General features: G+C 32.7%; 1 protein-coding gene across 2 annotated transcripts; it reads left to right on the forward strand.

Moving 5' to 3' along the window:
- Positions 1-7,171: 7,171 nt before the first annotated feature.
- On the forward strand, positions 7,172-15,958 carry LOC149148039 (uncharacterized). 2 transcript variants are annotated; one of them, XM_089444192.1, is made up of 5 exons: positions 7,172-7,892; positions 9,096-9,318; positions 9,460-10,085; positions 13,451-13,528; positions 15,557-15,958. In XM_089444192.1, exons 1-3 carry the CDS (start codon positions 7,656-7,658, stop codon positions 10,044-10,046), a joined length of 1,047 nt encoding a protein of 348 aa, XP_089300318.1. In that variant the 5' UTR covers positions 7,172-7,655; the 3' UTR covers positions 10,047-10,085; positions 13,451-13,528; positions 15,557-15,958. The 2 variants fall into 2 exon arrangements, with proteins under 2 accessions (XP_089300318.1, XP_089300317.1); XM_089444191.1 differs by having other exon boundaries at positions 7,173-7,892; positions 13,451-13,919; positions 15,524-15,958.
- Positions 15,959-19,858: the final 3,900 nt, after the last annotated feature.

Below are 19,858 nucleotides of genomic sequence, written 5' to 3' on the forward strand. Positions count from 1 at the left end.
AAAGGATGTCCAGAAGATGAGGGGAGAAGATGAGGGGGTACGTGTGTGAGAATGGGTTATGTTAAGGAAACTCATTGTTTTACTTTATTTTTTTTTAATATATTTAATGACCAATTTTACATTAATTTTTCCTAATTAAAATTTCAATTAGAATGTACCTGATTTTCCAAGTAAATATGAGAATGGGTTATGTTAAGGAAACAAGTTGTTTTACTTTATTTTTTATTAATATATTAATGACCCATTTTACATTATTTTTTCTTAATTAAAATTTCAATTCTTAGAATGTACCTTATTTTCCAAGTAAATATCATAATGGTTTATGTTAAGGAAGCAAGTTGTTTTACTTTATTTTTTATTAATATATTTAATGACTCATTTTACATTAATTTTTCCTAATTAAAATTTCAATTCTTAGAATGTAGCTGATTTTCCAAGTAAATATGTAAACTCCATATTTGAATGACTTATTGTATGTTCCATCTCCTCTGTTTATCAAGAACTTAAAAATTCAAGGCAATTTAATTGAGTGGAGAACTAAAGTAGAATATGCTATGAATAAATTGCTTTAAATAAAAATAGAAAAAAAATGAAACTATATGCCTTACCACAATTTTTTTAAACAATTTATTAGCTTAAAAATTCAAGGCAATTTAATTGAGTAGAGAACTTAAGTAGAATATGCTATGAATAAATTGCTTTAAATAAAAATACAAAAAAATGAAACTATATGCCTTACCACAATTTTTTTTAAACAATTTATTAGACTTACAAAGAATGACAAATTAGAATATATTGATTCTTCACATTTTTAAATAGCCTACACCAATCTCGATCCATTTCAACTCCAAATCTACCAAGCTTAGTCTAGATTGAGTTGTTTCCCCCCTTTAATAAGGCTATAGTCCACATGAATACCATGGATCAATATCATGGATTCTCAATACCATGGATTCTCAATACCATGGATCAATACCATCTAGATTGGTTTACTTTCCCCCTTTAAATGGGCTATAGTCCACATAAATACCATCGGTCAATACCATGAATTCTCAATAGTGGGTCAATACCATCTAGATTGGTTTACTTTCCACTTTTAAATAGGTTATAGTCCACATGAACACCATGGTTTCTCAATACCATTGGTAAATTTTTTATTATTATCTTATTTTTATTTTTATTTTCATTTTGACCGATTTAAAATGTTTACATTACATTACATTAATCCTTTTATTTAATTTAATTTAACTAATTTATTTATTTTTATGTAATTTGAATTAGTCAGAATGTTAATGGTTAAGAGCATGTGTTTCCTCCTAAGAGGTCACAGGTTCAAAACCAGAGGGGGGTAGAGTATGTATGCCTTGGTAGACTTAGCAGTCAAATCGTTGCACGGATGTGGGTCCCTTGTCCCACAAACAAGGGGGTCTCATACACCAATTTGGTGTCTGGCTTGGCTGTGACCTTAAAAATGGATATTATTATTATTATTATTATTATTAATATTATATTCAAAAATCTATACCATACTGGGTGATTAACTTATTGTATGTTCCAGATATACTTCAAAATTCAAGGCAATTGAATTGAGTAGAGAACTTGAGTATAATATGCTTTGAATAGATTGCATTAAATACAAATACACAAAATACAAAAGAATGAAACTATATGCCTTACCGCAATTTTTTACAAAAACAATTTATTAGATTTACAACAAATGACAAATTAAAATATATTGATCCTTCACATTTTTAAATAGGCTACACCAATCTCAATCCATTTTAGCACCAAATCTACCAAGCTTCCTCTATATTGGTTTTCTTTCCACCTTTAAATATGCTATACTCCACAGGAATACCATGGGACAATACCATGGATTCTCAATACCATTGGCAATTTTTATTTTTATTATTATCTTATTTTTATTTTTATTTTTATTTTCATTTTGGCCCGATTTAAAATGTTTACATTACATTACATTAATCCTTTTATCTAATTTCAATTAACTAATTTATTTATTTTTATGTAATTTGAATTAGTCAAAATGTTAAACATTATATTAAAAAATCTATACCATACTCGTTGGAGAGTGCATTTTGGCGCAAAATTAAAATAAAAAATTAATAACTTCATATTTGAATGACTTATTGTATAACTCCAAACCTACCAAGCTTCCTCTAGATTGGTTTAATTTACCCCTTTAAATAGGCTATACTCCACATGAATACCATGGGACAATACCATGGATTCTCAATACCATTAGCAATTTTTATTTTTATTATTATCTTATTTTTATTTTTATTTTCATTTTGGTTGTTTACATTACATTAATCCCTTTATCTAATTTAAATTAACTAATTTATTTATTTTTATGTAATTTGAATTAGTCAAAATGTTAAACATTGTATTAAAAAATCTATACCATACTCGTTGGAGAGTGCATTTTGGTGCAAAAATAATTTATTAGTTTTACAACAAATTACAAATTAAAATACATTGATTCTTCACATTTTTAAATAGGCTATTTCTTCACATTTTTAAATAGGCTACACCAATCTCCATTCATTTTAACTCCAAATCTACCAAGCTTCCGCTATACTGGTTTGCTTTCCTCATTTAAATAGGGTATACTCCACATGAATACCATGAGACAATACCATGGATTCTCAATACCATTGACAATATTTATTTTTATTTTTATCTTATTTTTATAACATTATTTTTATTTAATCTTTATTTTTATTTTCATTTTGACTAATTTAAAATGTTTAGAATACATTACATTAATCCTTTTATTTAATTTAATTTAACTAATTTATTTATTTTTATATAATTTGAATTAGTCAAAATGTTGAACATTATATTAGCAAATCTATACCATATCGGGTTGGAGAGTGCATGTCCAAACAAAAATAAAATAAAAAATTAATAATTATAACCATCAATACAACATTTTTACTCACTCAAATTTCATAAAAAATAAAAATAAAATAACAAAAATAAATTAATATAATTAAAATAAAAAATTAATAATTATAACTATTAATGAAACATTTTGACTAAATTAAATTTCACAAAAAATAAAAATAAACTAAAATAACAAACATAAAATTAATATCATAATTTATAATTATAATTGATTATAATTAATAATTAAACTAGATGATCTTATCTTGGGATCTACCAAAATGTGGAGACATCAAATCTTTTGAGATGCAAACCTCTTTTAGAGTGAAAATAGATTTGATTCATAGATGTGGAGTTAAGATGGATCTAACCTTGGTTTACCATTTTTTTTAAAGTTAAAGTTCTATTACTTTCAATGTGCAAAATTACATCCCAAGTACATCATGATATACAAGCACCTCAAACCAACACATAGGAAGCTAGAGTACTATATCATCCACATAATAGACACCAAAAGCCCTTAAAAATACTACAATTGTTTCAAACATCACCATTAACAAGAGATCAAGAGAATACATGAGATAAGGCTTAGGAGTCAGACAAGGTCAATGGCTTCCTTCGCATTGGAGGTGACCCTCTAGATGAGCTATATGTATGCATCCAATATTGCCAAACAGTGTTTTTGATGCCTCTGAGTCTTTCAAATATCATCCAGATATAAGACAATGCCATTCCCATCTTATCTTTTTCCTTTAGAGTGTCTTTAAGTACAAACTTCAATTCCCAATGCAAAGGAAAATGCAAGTATCAACTCCTTTGTCCCTTGGTGTGTCTAGCGTGAGGTTCTCATGCCACATTAGACTCTAGCTATCAAATTTATGCTCTAGTGTCAAGGGAAGTTGTTTCTTGGTAATGAGAGGTCGCTTCTTATGCCTAAGGTTGCCCACACAACCTGTCATTGGAGTTGTGTCTACCTCTCCCAGCCAGCCCTTATCTACATCTCATATATTGCTTGGCCATGACAAAAAAAGGTAAAAAGGGACAAAAGTATTTTCTACTTGAATGGTTGGAATTTATCCACACCCTATTTGAATATGCCAACTTTATTTTGGATTCAAGATTTCTTACAATTGATATAACTCTCTTGGGTTTCATTGAGATCCATTTACATTGTTCCCCCAATTCAAACTCTAGCAAACATTTGTATCATTCTATTTTTGATCACTTTGTGGACATGATAATAGCGACTTGTATAAAATGATTTTGGATGGATTATAAGAATATCAATTTGAAGCCAAAATATGCATTTTTTGAACTCAAGGATGTTGAAAATCGGTGCAACAACCACTATAACATTAAGTATTTTCATTTTCCAAAATATCAAACAATAACCCATTTCCACCTTTCATGCAATTCTCTATATGGAAGGGTATAAATGTAGAATCATATGATTGGAAACTTCATTTCCATATTTGGTGTAGCTAATTAATTAACATTTATAATGAAATTCAGAAAAAGGTACAAAAATTACTATATATAGTAAATTATTTTCACTTTCCAAATATCAAACATATCACAATACTCTATACTAATGAATAGAATATTTATGCAATAAACCTATTAAATTGTGATTAGAATCAATAGAATATTCTTGCAAAATATTTATAAAATTACAATTACAATGTTAAGATATTTTATATGTTGTGATTCTTCTAGAATTTATGCCTTACGCATTTCCTTTGCAACATTTGGTGCAATTGCTAGTATAAATAATATTATTAAGAACCAACATAGATCCATCTCAACTAAGGATCCAAGAAATGAGACCAAACAAAATGACTAGCAATAATAGAGGAAAGATAGTGCACGATTCTTTTAAGTTTTTTATTATTGTATTTTCTTTGACATGATTGACACAAAATATATGTTTAATATTTTATGACCAATTCAATTTTTTTTAGACCATTTATTAAACGAGATACAATGGGATTAAATTAAAGAGGGGGGGGGGGTGGTGGAGAGAGAGAGAGAGAGAGAGAGAGAGAGAGAGAGAGAGTGTGTGTGTGTGAGGGAGAGAGAGAGAGAGGAGAGAGAGGAAAGGAAAAGACAGAGGAGGGGAGGGAGAGAAGGAGAGAGGAGAGAGAGAGAAGAGAGATGAATTTGGAGGTGGAGCGAGAGGGAGGAAAGAACAAGACATAAAGAGATAGAGTTGGTGAGAGAGAGAGGGAGTGACAAGGGAGAGATGGAGAGAGAGTGAGGGAGAGAGGGTTGGAGGGAAGATAGAGAAAAGGAGTGGAGAGGGATAGGGAGAGAAGGGGAAGAGAGAGAGAGACACATGAATGGACAGGAGAGAGAGAAGAAGAGAGGGAGGGAGATAGTGATAGATTTGAAGGGAATAAAGAGAGAGAGAGATTGGGGGTGAGAGACAAAGGGAGAGAAAGGAAGAGAGAGGACTCAAGGGAGAGAAGGAGAGAAAGGGGGAAGAAAGAAGAAAGACATATAGTGAGAAAGGTGGAGAGAGAGGAGTGACAAGGGAGAGATGGAGAGAGAGTGAGGGAGAGAGGAGAGCGGGAAGGAAGAGATAGAGGGAGAGAAGGGGAAGAGGGAGAGACAGAGAGGAAGAGGAAATGATATATATATATATATATGGAGAGAGTGTGTATGTTTGGGGGGTGAGATAGAGATAGAATAAGAAAGAGACACATATATATAGATATTATATATTATTATATAACCAACCTGGATCCATCTTAACCTAGATCTATAAGCACCAAGAGGGATAAAATCTTATGAGGTGCAAACCTTTCTTCAAGTTTTGCACTAAAAAAAGGTTTACACCTCAATTTGATCCCTCTCAACGCTTGATAGATCCAGGGTTAAAATGGATCTTGACTGCTATTATATATATCAAATTACATTACATTATAACATACGAATATAACAAAATAATATTAATTTCAATTATTTTACATATGTCATGAGCACAAGGAATATCCATAATATTACATATATTTTTATTATTAATAAATTATAATTATATATATATATAAATTTTTATATTCAAAAAATACAAATATATATAATCTAATTATTTATATTTAAATTTTGGAGATGTAATTTTGTTGGGAGTATTATTTTTTAAATTATATATATATATATATATATAGATATATTTTAAAATTATTTACATTTAAATTTTGGAGATGTAATTTTACTAGGAGTATTATTTTTTTATTATTTACCATGTATTTTTAAATATAAAGAGATTTAATGTTTTGAAATATTTTTGGGTATTGAAATTGTGTAGGTTAGAAATTTGTAATTTGGTATTAAATTTCAAATAAAATTAACCTGAAAATATATTCTAAGAAGAATGAAAACATAAAGGAGTTAGATTAAGTATACATTGAAGCTATATTAATGATATTTTTGATTTTGAATGGAAGAATGATTTGCTCACCAAGGGGACAGTGTCTAGTCTAATGTAATGTTGGATGGTAGAACAATTTTCTCACCAGTGAGATATTGTTACCAAGATTATTAGGCTGGATCTAGTTATAATGTTGAACAGAAGAATGATATGCCCATGAGTGAGAAGCTGTCACTAAGATTATGTAAAACTCTATCTAGCCATAACGCCTTGTAAAACAATAGTTATCTCTACAAATAAATTTTACCCTAACCTCTCCCCTAATTAATAACTCAATGGAGACTAAACCCCACACAAACCAACTAAACTTATAATAACTCAATTGTTAAACCAACAATGAGGACAACTGTCATTGACTACTATCCGCAAATGCATCATCATACTACTTGGAATTACTCCATCAATAATTGTAACAGGCAGGGTTTCACTTCTACCAGATACCTTTAAACCTTGAGCAATTAACATGTTTTCTTACAATTTTAAAACATATTCCAAATTTTCCTAATATTTAAACATACCGGTAACTACTCTAATAATATAATTATACATTTCTAACCATGTAATACATTTTTAACAATGTAAATACAAGAAATTTTATGTCTAAACAAGTTACAATTTGCATCAATAAAATTCACGCCATCCTACAAAATTGTGACCTTATAGATAAAGCATCAAGATTCTCTACGTACAGTAAATTATACTCCCGTTTAGGCGGTACATAAAGTTATTAAAATATTACTTAAAGCCTATCGGTCCAGGGGATTTTTGGTACCACCAAATGTCAAGGTACTAGCATACCCAGCTTTCGGGCAAGGTGGCCGTGAAAACGTTATGCTAACTATTCTTAAATCCACGCCTAGTGTGTGACCGAAATATGTGTATGAGTTCACATGTATTCAATGTGACCTGACAAATGCACTCATATCTTTCCAATTACCAAATGAAGCCATCCAACTTTCTGTCAAATTACAGAGACCTAACTGTTCTAGGGTATGACTGACAAATGCATTCCGCGTGACTTGACAAATGCATTCCGTGTGTTCTGTTAAAATACCAAATTACACAGACCTCTCAGCTCGACTGGTATCATTGAAGAATACAGAGGCTGTCTACAATAGAAATACAGTTTTTCCAAAATTAATGTCCATGTGTTTCTCTAATTTCGTGAATTCATATGGGTCGTAATTCCTCCAGTTTTGTTAAACCCCAGTAGGATATTGGGAGCCTGCATTAACCCTAGCTTCTCTGTTCCACACTTTTTCTCCTTTTTTCTCTCTACTTCATTTCTGCATTTCGATCCCTTTGGCCTGCTGCGGAAATGTTCAAAAACAGGTTACAAGAGTATGCCCAGAAGACTTCTTTGCCTTTGCCAGTTTACACGACCGTAAATGAAGGCCAAGACCATCTTCCTGAGTTCAAGTGCAGCGTGACTGTGAACGGCCCACGATATGATTCGCCTCCAGGATTCAAATATAAGAAGGAAGCAGAGAATGCCGCTGCGCAAGTAGCGGTTGAAGATTTGCATAAGCTGGGGTTGTTGGATATCCACTTTAAAGTAAGATTGACTTCCAGCCAAATGCCCAAAATGTTTTCAAGGGCCATGGAATATGCTGTATCTGATTTATGCGATTTACCCGGTAACCCAAAAAATGTTTCTGTTCTGTTCTGTTCTGGGCCTCTGGCAAATTCTCTGTTTTAGTAGAATTAAATTCTGAACATTTTCCTCTGCCAAAGTATGGATATGGCTTGTTTTATATTATACTGCTCAGTACTCTTTCGGCAGAGTATTTACCATAATGATATCTGAATATCTTTATTTATGCATTTGCCGCAATGATAACTGAACATTTTCCTCTGCCATTTTGTGGGAGCATGGAAATGGCTTTTTGTTATATATTATACTGCTCGGTACTCATTCGGCACAGCATGTGCCACAATGATATCTGAACATCTTTATTTATGCACGTGCCGCAATGATATCTGAACATTTTCCTCTGCCATTTTGTGGAAGAATGGAGATGGCTTCTTGTTATATATTATACTGTTCAGTACTCGTTTGGCGCAGTATGTGCCACAATGATATCTGAACATCCTTAACTATGCATGTGCCGCAATGATATCTGGACGTTTTCCTCTGCCATTTTGTGGAAGCACGGAGATGGCTTCTTGTTAGATATTATACTGTTCAGTACTCCTTAGGTAGCCAAAATGATATATGAACATCCTTATTTATGATGCATGTGCCACAATGATAGCTGAAAATTCTTATTTATGGGCCATTTATGATGCATGTGCCACAATGATAGCTGAAAATCCTTATTTATGGGCCACAATGATATCTGAACATGCCATGTCACTTTGTGGAAGCATGGAGATAGCTTCTTGTTATATATTATACTGTTTTTCTCTCCGAGTCAGTATCAGGTGGTCTTCTCATAGAATGGAAACTTTAGATGCATATATAAGCACCTGGGTCCTAGTTGATCCAGAACATGTCATAATGAGCTAGATGTAATGAGTTCCATTTGATGGTCAAGTGGTGAACAAGTCTTACCATGCATCCTCGAACACTCGAGGCCTTTGTCAATCTGGTAAAGAGTTTGTTCATTCATTACCAAACCTAATGAGTTTGAATATGCTGGAGGGTTGTAAATTTGTCAATCGGGTAAAGAGTTTGTTCATTCATTACCAAACCTAATGAGTTTGAATATGCTGGAGGGTTGTAAATTTGTCTGTGTTATTTTTGATGACCAAGCAGGAGACAAGACTACTCAAGAACGTGCTCAGCGAGGTTGCTGTAAAAAAGAACATTCCACTTCCTACTTATCAATTTACAAAGGAAGGAATCGCACACTGCCCAACTTTTACAGCAACTGTAGAGATTAACGGGGAGTCGTACACCGGAGCTCCTGGAAACAATAAGAAGGAGGCTGCAAGAAACGCTGCATATGAAGCAATCCGATCAATTCGCACCCAAGATTGTGAGTTGCTGTAGATAGAAAACAAATTATTTGCATTCTCCTTAGTTATCTCTATGTAATTTGTAATATTGTTAGTTTCCTTCTCTCCATTGTGCTATTTAGATTTGTTGATGCCACTGATCCATTAGATTCTCTTTTCAGGCAATTCTTTTCCACAGATTGAACTTCATGATGAAACCAAACAAAACAATGATTCTAAGCAGGAATTCAAGGTCACCAATGCTGTATCAAAGCTACCTACTGATAACAGTACATCTAATAATCAACTATTGGTAGGAACGGGTTCTCATTCAGCTGAAAATACAGAAAAGTTGAACGTTAAGGATGTTCCTACTGTTCCAGAAAAGATAAATGTGGAGAACCCATGTGAAGTTGGAGGGGCTTCAGAAAAATCAATGGTGAAGGATTCGGGTGAAGTTGAAAATGGTAAGCCAAGTATAAATGATGCAAATCCAGGTTTAGCACCTGTAGAAAAGCCTCAACAGGATCCTATACTGGTCGAACAACATGGATTGAAAGAGGAAATGACAGACCTCATTCAAAATAAGGAACATGGATTTAAGCAGCTTGAAGGGATGCAACAAGGCAGTCAAGAGGTTGTTTTAACAGAATCGATTGTCAAGAGGATTAGAAGTGAACATGAGGATGCTGAACATATGTCTGAGAGAAAGAAAAAACTTAAAAAGAAGAACAAGGCCAAAGTGAGGAAGAGCGATGGCACAGCTTGACGCAGCCAAGAGAGTTCATTTTCAGTCTGCCTGGCATTGGTACGTGACAATACAAAATTTATTCATATTTTACAAATCTCTGATTTTATTTTAACTCTTGTTATATTTCCTTAGATTGGATTTTATAACTTATAAGTCTGTTGGCCTGCTCTCATAATTGAAAGATAAAGTAAAGCAACTTTTACATTATGTCAATGGCCTTTATGTTTTAAAATTTTGAAAATATCTAGGAGATGTTTCCTAGTAGTTTTACATATACGTTTTCATGTTGAAAACCTTTCTGATTCCTTGTTTGTCACATGCAATTTATTTTGGAATTTGAAAGCTGCAATCACAATAAACATGCTGAAAGATTTTCAAAAATAAGCACAAATGACTACAAGTGAAACTTTGGCCAAAATAACCAAATCTGAAAAATCAACAAGAAGCTCAAACTAAGCCGAGTGTAAGTTGTAAATTGTTACAATGAGGTTTCTAATTCATTGAGGCTATTTCCCTAAGTTTTATTTTTTAATCTTTCACTAAGAACACAACTTATACACATTGGGATACAAAACTTTATCACTTCCCTTTTGGCACACATGTTGAGGCAATGAACAAAAAAACCAATTCTCCCTAGCTTCAATTTAGCCTGGTTCACATGTGCCAACCTTTTCCATGCTTATGCTTATCCTTTGGCATGAGATTTGAGGAGGTTGTTGAACATTAGGTTGACTGGATGGCACCTTAGGGTTTTGACCCTCCATCTCATCCACCATGTCCACTCATGCATACATGCCTAGGTGGTCATGAGGACATACTCCTTACATAACCTTGTTCACACCTTACACATTTGAATCGAGTATTGATGGTTTGACTTGGTCAAAGGAGGTCCACTTGCATGATTTTGATGTGGACTCATTTCCACAAGGAGCACATGGTTTTGACCCTCCATCTCATCCACCATATCCACTCATGCATACATGCCTAGGTGGTGCGTTCCACTATGAGGACATACCCGGCAGTGTATGTCCCAGAGATCCCATTTTCATTTTAGAAAGTGCCTACCCCATTGACTAGGCAATTTCTATTATGTTATTGAGGTATTTATTTCTTGGAACACCCTGCACAAGAACTTGCTTTCTGAAGGAAGGAAGAGTTCTTGACTGGGTTTTCCCCTACGCAGGGGTTTTGCCTCGGCTGCGTGCTTATATCTCGTGTCCTCTTCTATTTATTGATTGACATTAGTCTTGATGATAAGAATAAATTGAAAGAAGAAAAACTAATAATGAAACATGACAAGATAATGTCATAATACGAGAAATCAATAAACTTGCCACCCAATTGGATTTCTCAACATGTTATCAGAGCTATGGTGAAATAAGGTTGAAGATCACCTTATTGGCAAGAAGGAAATACAATTACTCCCTGACCTATACATTGAAGACAACTAAAGGAAAACACCAACTCTTGAGGTCCGATCTCCCGATTCAAGAAGGCACAGAAAAGGTCCGAAGAAAGTACAAGAATATAATCATTTACAAGGTTCAACCACCTCAAAACCAACGGAGACATGATCACTGTGATAAAGGATAAAGAATCCAAGAACATATCGAAGAAAGAAAGAAGTCATTAAAATATCAAAGAAGCAATGTGCATCAGTAGAAATCCTTTAGAACCTGTAGCAACTTCTCCATTATTATCATAGAAGGATACAAAGGTCATGATGGCAGCGATATGGATATTGTTCCTCAGTTTATGAAATAAAGGTTGAGAAATCAATGCTAGTAGAGTTGTCGTTAGATTTCTTTTTCTTGATAACTACTAGTGAATTATGTTGGCTTCTTTTACTTCTTTGTTATATTTATCTTTGATCAAGCAATTATCGCTGTTTTCACTAAAGTTGATTTTCTGGTTACGGCTGAAGTTTGACTGCAGAATTTGACAGGTTGATTTGACTTTGTATTGGGCTAGTCTATTTGACTTTTTTACTTTCTCTTTGCTGAATTATTGAATAATAATAAGAAGATTTGATCAAAGGGGTTTCCCCAAATTGGGGTTTGGCATCTGCTAAATCTAGTGTCCTTTTGTTTTGGCTGGTTTTCTGCATTTGTTTTATGTTCTATCTTCATTTACTGTCAATGTGATTGGTACTGGAAATAATTAGAAATCGTTATTGGGCTGCTAAGCATAGAATATACTATTGTTATCTAAAATTAACATATATATAACATTTAGACTATAGCAACGGAAATAGGAGTTTTACGTTGTACTGCATGCCTTGGGAATGATTCTTTTCTTGCTGGTTTGCCTGCAAAAGCTAGAAATATTCATTTCAAAATAGGCTTTGAGAGAAACAATGGATTTGAACTCGAAATGAACTATTTTAGAGAAAGGTGGGGTTCATCTTGTCGTATTGCTTGAGAAGAATTTTTGTCGTCGTTTTTGTTTAAGGATACACTCCAAATTCTGTTTTTTCTTTATATCAACTTCTAGATTTTGATTCTGTAATGTCTGTGAGATGGACAATGTATTAGGCCTAAAATGAGCCTCATGCAGCAGTTGAGAGCATAATTTGCTTTGCAGGGTAGGTTAGTTACATACAGGGAGAATGCAGTGATGCAATTTTCATTTGAACCAGACTTATGGGGTGTATGATATTGATGTATGAGATTCTTAGAGATTTCACGTGTTGGCTTTCTCGCACTCTTAAATTGCAATTCTTTTCTCAGTGATTCGAGTCCCGTTCTATTCATGGTTTTTGGATGCCCTATCTTAATCCATTAGTTTTGCATGGTACTGGAAGAGTTGATCATGAAATAACCTCTGTTATTGGTTGTTGGGTTTATTGTCTTATTAATGTATGAGATTCTTAGAGGTTTCACGTGTTGGCTTTCTCGCACTCTTAAATTGCAATTCTATTATCAGTGATTCGAATCCCATTCTATTCATGGTTTTTGGATGCTCTCTAATGCTATGGTACTGGAAGAGTTGATCATGAAATAACCTCTGTTATTGGTGGTTGGTTTTATTGTCTTATTATGTTGACTTCATTCACTGCAATTCTATTATCAGTGATTCGAATCCCATTCTATTCATGGTTTTTGGATGCTCTCTAATGCTATGGTACTGGAAGAGTTGATCATGAAATAACCTCTGTTATTGGTTGTTGGGTTTATTGTCTTTTTAATGTATGAGATTCTTAGAGGTTTCACGTGTTGGCTTTCTCGCACTCTTAAATTGCAATTCTTTTATCAGTGATTCGAATCCCTTTCTATTCATGGTTTTTGGATGCTCTCTAATGCTATGGTACTGGAAGAGTTGATCATGAAATAACCTCTGTTATTGGTGGTTGGTTTTATTGTCTTATTATGTTGACTTCATTCACTGACAATTTGATCTTTGTGGTGATGACATCTTTTCAGGTTTGTTCTCTTGCTGATGATCGGACAAGCAAGGTCTTGGTTTCAACTACGCACTTGGGCATCTGTCACAATTTTGTTGTTGTCTTAGTTTCAATCAACTAGGCACTTTGGCAGCGGCATCTTGTCACAATTTTGTTGTTGTCTTAGTTTCAATCAACCAGGCACTTTGGCAGCGGCATCTTGTCACAATTTTGTTGTCCTTGTTATGCTGATGGGATTGACGACTTTACCCAATCATTTACAAGGTCCAACCACCTCAAAACCAACGGAGACATGATCACTGTGATAAAGGATAAAGAATCCAAGAACATATCGAAGAAAGAAAGAAGTCATTAAAATATCAAAGAAGCAATGTGCATCAGTAGAAATCCTTTAGAACCTGTAGCAACTTCTCCATTATTATCATAGAAGGATACAAAGGTCATGATGGCAGCGATATGGATATTGTTCCTCAGTTTATGAAATAAAGGTTGAGAAATCAATGCTAGTAGAGTTGTCGTTAGATTTCTTTTTCTTGATAACTACTAGTGAATTATGTTGGCTTCTTTTACTTCTTTGTTATATTTATCTTTGATCAAGCAATTATCGCTGTTTTGACTAAAGTTGATTTTCTGGTTACGGCTGAAGTTTGACTGCTTTTTTATTTTCTCTTTGCTGAATTATTGAATAATAATAAGAAGATTTGATCAAAGGGGTTTCCCCGGGGTTTGGCATCTGCTAAATTTAGTGTCCTTTTGTCTTGGCTGGTTTTCTGCATTTGTTTTATGTTCTATCTTCATTTACTGTCAATGTGATTGGTACTGGAAATAATTGGAAATCGTTATTGGGCTGCTAAGCATAGAATATACTATTGTTATCTAAAATTAACATATATATAACATTTAGACCATAGCAACGGAAATAGGAGTTTTATGTTGTACTGCATGCCTTGGGAATGATTCTTTTCTTGCTGGTTTGCCTGCAAAAGCTAGAAATATTCATTTCAAAATAGGCTTTGAGAGAAACAATGGATTTGAACTCGAAATGAACTATTTTAGAGAAAGGTGGGGTTCATCTTGTCGTATTGCTTGAGAAGAATTTTTGTCGTCGTTTTTGTTTAAGGATACACTCCAAATTCTGTTTTTTCTTTATATCAACTTCTAGATTTTGATTCTGTAATGTCTGTGAGATGGACAATGTATTAGGCCTAAAATGAGCCTCATGCAGCAGTTGAGAGCATAATTTGCTTTGCAGGGTAGGTTAGTTACATACAGGGAGAATGCAGTGATGCAATTTTCATTTGAACCAGACTTATGGGGTGTATGATATTGATGTATGAGATTCTTAGAGATTTCACGTGTTGGCTTTTTTCGCACTCTTAAATTGCAATTCTTTTCTCAGTGATTCGAGTCCCGTTCTATTCATGGTTTTTGGATGCCCTATCTTAATCCATTAGTTTTGCATGGTACTGGAAGAGTTGATCATGAAATAACCTCTGTTATTGGTTGTTGGGTTTATTGTCTTATTAATGTATGAGATTCTTAGAGGTTTCACGTGTTGGCTTTCTCGCACTCTTAAATTGCAATTCTATTATCAGTGATTCGAATCCCATTCTATTCATGGTTTTTGGATGCTCTCTAATGCTATGGTACTGGAAGAGTTGATCATGAAATAACCTATGTTATTGGTGGTTGGTTTTATTGTCTTATTATGTTGACTTCATTCACTACAATTCTATTATCAGTGATTCGAATCCCATTCTATTCATGGTTTTTGGATGCTCTGTAATGCTATGGTACTGGAAGAGTTGATCATGAAATAACCTCTGTTATTGGTTGTTGGGTTTATTGTCTTTTTAATGTATGAGATTCTTAGAGGTTTCACGTGTTGGCTTTCTCGCACTCTTAAATTGCAATTCTATTATCAGTGATTCGAATCCCTTTCTATTCATGGTTTTTGGATGCTCTCTAATGCTATGGTACTGGAAGAGTTGATCATGAAATAACCTCTGTTATTGGTGGTTGGTTTTATTGTCTTATTATGTTGACTTCATTCACTGACAATTTGATCCTTGTGGTGATGACATCTTTTCAGGTTGGTTCTCTTGCTGATGATCGGACAAGCAAGGTCTTGGTTTCAACTACGCACTTGGGCATCTGTCACAATTTTGTTGTTGTCTTAGTTTCAATCAACTAGGCACTTTGGCAGCGGCATCTTGTCACAATTTTGTTGTTGTCTTAGTTTCAATCAACCAGGCACTTTGGCAGCGGCATCTTGTCACAATTTTGTTGTCCTTGTTATGCTGATGGGATTGACGACTTTACCCAATCATGTAAATAAATAACTGATCTGTTAGAATGTCTCAGGAGGCCCACCTACGGAAAGATGGACATTTTTGCAGATGTTGATTGTGTTTTTCTGCATTGTGTATACAAACACGTGTGTATATATATAGGAATGCTTATTTTACTGAGTAAACTTCATTGGATTCAAAACTTCAACCGTTGGTCCTATAGAAGAGATTCTGCATCTTAATTATCCATCGTAACATAATCTCTGGATGGTTAATGTTTTCGTTTCACATTCTGCGAAGAGGTTTTTTTGTCACACTGAACATGGGAAGTGTGCATGTTGCTTTTATTTGTGTGGCTGAATTGCCTTAGGAGAAATTGTTGACAGCCATGTATAAATACCAAGTGGTAAGTGAAATATACCACATGGTAAGTGAAATAGGCATAAAATATCATTCTGAGTTGTCTTTATTGAGATTTTTTGGAAGCTTAATGGGTAACCCCTGTACAATCGAAGTGCCCTGGGGATTTTTCAAGGTGTTGAATTCATATATATCAAAACCAGTTTAAATAACACATCAAGATTTTACCTCCAAATTTTCTGCAGGATTCCGACACTGGAAAGTCCAAAAAATCGCACTAAAGACAACTCTTATATAATATTCAAATATGTAAAATGATCTTGTAAATTTAACAATTTTGTGACATTTCTAAAATATTGTTTCCATGCGTTTAAATGTTGAAAAATTAAGTAGAGAATTCATATTTGTAGTGTTTTGGATGTATGACTTCTACCGATTCATCTCTCACTAGGGGTACAACAATAATGATAGGTAATAGACTTATTTCAACTGTGTGAATGCTTTTTTTGGAATTGAAAAATTCTTTTAGAGTAGCTTTGGTTAGAGTCTTGTTTTCAGATTGTAGATAAGAGGGAAACTTGCAACTAATGGATCAGGGATATATGACTTTCAAATGGCATTGATTCTTTGTATATATCTATGCATGTACTTAATTAAGTTTTACAAGTTATACATTTAAATTTTTTAATGATGTTTTTGTGTTTCTTTTTGTACTGTTTGAATGGAATGGATTTCATATTTACCAATTTTGAATGTGTTTATGAAGAATTGACAAATCGTTGGATTTGAGTATTTTTCAAAAAGAATAAACAGTGTGATCTCACCACAAATATCTTTTTCTTTTCCTTGTTTGGCAGATGTGGACAAATATTTCTTATTTCTTTGTTGAACTAAGTTTTCTATTTTTCCAAGGGAATGAATAAGTTTTCTATTTTTTCAAAGGAATATAAAGATTGCAATTTTGCTAAAGATTTTTCTAACAGAACTTGAATGAGCCTTTTCTAAAAGGAATGAAATGATTGTGATCTTGTTAAAAAATTCTTTCAACTGGTTTGACATCTGTGTATAAATATTTCCTTTATTAAGTTTGAATATAGTTTATCTTTTTAAATATTTCATTTTTTTTTTTTTTATGAAAATAAAGTTCTATGATTATTATTTTTTTCGTCCGGCACATCTTCAAGCACATAATGTTTCATTGAATACATATTATATATATATATATAATTATAATTATTTTTATTGCAATAAATGTTGGCTTGTTGGTTCAATAAAAAGGTGTTATTACTGTGTTTATATTTATCTAATGTTTCTGAACAATAGATGGGAGCAGGGACAAGAAGCAAAATAGCTTAAGAATATTTGATTTAAAAAATTAGATAAAAAATAAGTTTAAATGTATAATATATGATAAACATATAAATGTATAATATATGAATAACAGAATGATTACATTAATTAGTAGCCTTAGCATTTTATAGGTGTTAAGGCGATATTTTATGTAATGCCATGTCTTTGTGTAATGTAACTTCTCATAATTATATCAACATTCTAATTTTTATTGTATAGGCATATATATTATGAATTATGTGTTTATTTTTTATTTTTTTAATGCTAGATAAAATATAATTTGTTTTTGGAAATGTTTTGTCCTCAAACAATATCGGGTGATTTTGTTTTTCATTCTGGAGTCATTTTGATTATGGGCTTGTGCTTGAATACTTTCATTGGAATTTCATAAATTGTTTGAGAAATTTGCGGAATAGGTTTTTATTTGCATTATCATTTTGTTTCTAACACCATATCAATCTGATCAAGTGGTAGAGCACAACATTTAGTTTGTAATTCTAGGCTAATATTTATATGTAAACTTTATAGCACCACCTTATTCCTTTGATTTGTTGATCACCAACAACCATAACAATGGGATTTTTCATAGACTATGTAAAAAGATCTAATTGTTTTGTGAGACTAATATTCACAAAAGTGTGTTTATTTCCAAAAGTTTTGAAAATAGTGATGCCTTTATTCTTTATTCTTGCCTTTGGTTTCAATATCATTTGTTCCATTTTTTCTTAGAATTGTTGCAAGTGGTATTGTGGGGTTCTTGTTGTGAATGCTTTAGCTATATCCATGGTTCCTTAAGTGATATATGTATCTTACTATAGATGGTTTCTCTTTTTCATTTTGTCATATAACTTTATTACAATTTCTCATGTTTTTTTTCTTGTTCTTTCTCTAAATATCTTTTATGATTTTTCATCTTCGTCAAAGTTTAACATGTCTACTTTATTGGATACCTCTACGTTCCTTTCATTTATAATTTTGCAATGATATAATTGATTAGACCTAAAATGTAATTCTTAACCCATCTACAATAATTGTTTTCCTTCTCTTTCTTTTCATTGGAGTTGCTAATGGAGGTGTATGATTCTCTTTTAATTTCAAATTTATGCGACTTGCAATTGTTTTTGTGTTTGGTGATCGCTTGTTTCTACAATATTTGAATTTGTCCTCCCTTCATTGTTAGAGTTCCAAACTATAATTATTGTTAGAGTTCCAAACTATAATTATTGTTCAACTTTGATGGGGTGGAAGTTTTTGTTAATTTTCAATATTTTTTTACACATTTATTGATAATAATAGGTAGAAACTATATTAATCAAAGTTTGTGGTAAATGTATGTGACAAAATTACAAAAAGGAACTTTCTAACACTGTTAATTTGTCAAAACAGAGGGCACTAGTTTATAGCTTACATCAAGAACTATTAGATAGGAATTCAATGTTTCACATAAAAAAACCTTATAGTTTAAATGCTATAGTATATAACGAGACTTTGATAGATTTTACAATACATCAAATTCAACTTGCTTCATGTAGATTATCGATGATCTCAACTAATACTTGATTAGGCTTAGGGGCTTACCCATTTAAATTTGGGAACTAAATGGTGGATTGTTTTATATTTTCAAACCCAAAATTTGTTGTTAGAGCTAAATTATGATACTCTAATGTTCCAACGAAAGAATCGAATTTGTGTTTGAGCAGATCACATTTTTCTTCTATCTGTTGTATGATTTGCTATTGTTGAATTAGGGTTTACATGGTTGTCTCCATCTAAGCTACTACATTGATATCCTCAACTTCAAGTTGCCTAACCCAACGTTGCAAAACATCCATTGTTTCCTCATTGTTAGAGAAACAACCACATCTAAATTTCATAACTAGCCATTGAAGAAATTGCGATGAGAGGATCACACTTTGATAGAAGAAGATCCAAAGCAATTGTAAGGCGAAGAATATGTCGAATAAAGGGAAGATGTGGAACTGGAATATCAATATGCACGTAATATGATCTGAAGGTTTTCTCAAATCTGAACTATTGACATTGTTCGATCGTCTCTGTGGCATCATTATCATCCATGTTTACAACCCTCATTGTATAACGATGAAGCATTTGCATGGAGAGATCCATCACTCAGAGAAATCCCACCATGAGACTAATTTTTTATTTATGGAAATGGCATAAATTGGACGGTGAAGTATGCCATAAAGTAATGCAATAGTACTTGTTTTAATTACTTATTTCAATAAACTTGAATGTGAGCCACATGCTTATCAATTAAATATTGAATATAAATTGATAATTGCATTGGTGTGGAACATTATGATATTGATTGGTAACATAACTTGGAGCTAATAATAATTTCACTTTGTTTTCCTTGCGATTTGTTTGTTGGCAAAAAAATCTGCTTGCACATTGTTGCCTCTTTA

The sequence above is a fragment of the Pinus tabuliformis genome, chromosome 9 (assembly GCF_031772625.1).
Source record: "Pinus tabuliformis cultivar Carrire ecotype Pingquan chromosome 9, CPIR1, whole genome shotgun sequence".
Lineage (NCBI taxonomy): Eukaryota > Viridiplantae > Streptophyta > Pinopsida > Pinales > Pinaceae > Pinus > Pinus tabuliformis.

Excerpts from the sequence above, each read along its gene's own strand:
- LOC149148039 (XM_089444192.1), top strand. The coding sequence starts at position 7,656 with ATGTTCAAAAACAGGTTACAAGAGTATGCCCAGAAGACTTCTTTGCCT. Across the intron at positions 7,893-9,095 it reads TGTTGGATATCCACTTTAAA|GAGACAAGACTACTCAAGAA; the intron begins GTAAGATTGACT and ends ATGACCAAGCAG. Across the intron at positions 9,319-9,459 it reads ATCAATTCGCACCCAAGATT|GCAATTCTTTTCCACAGATT; the intron begins GTGAGTTGCTGT and ends TTCTCTTTTCAG.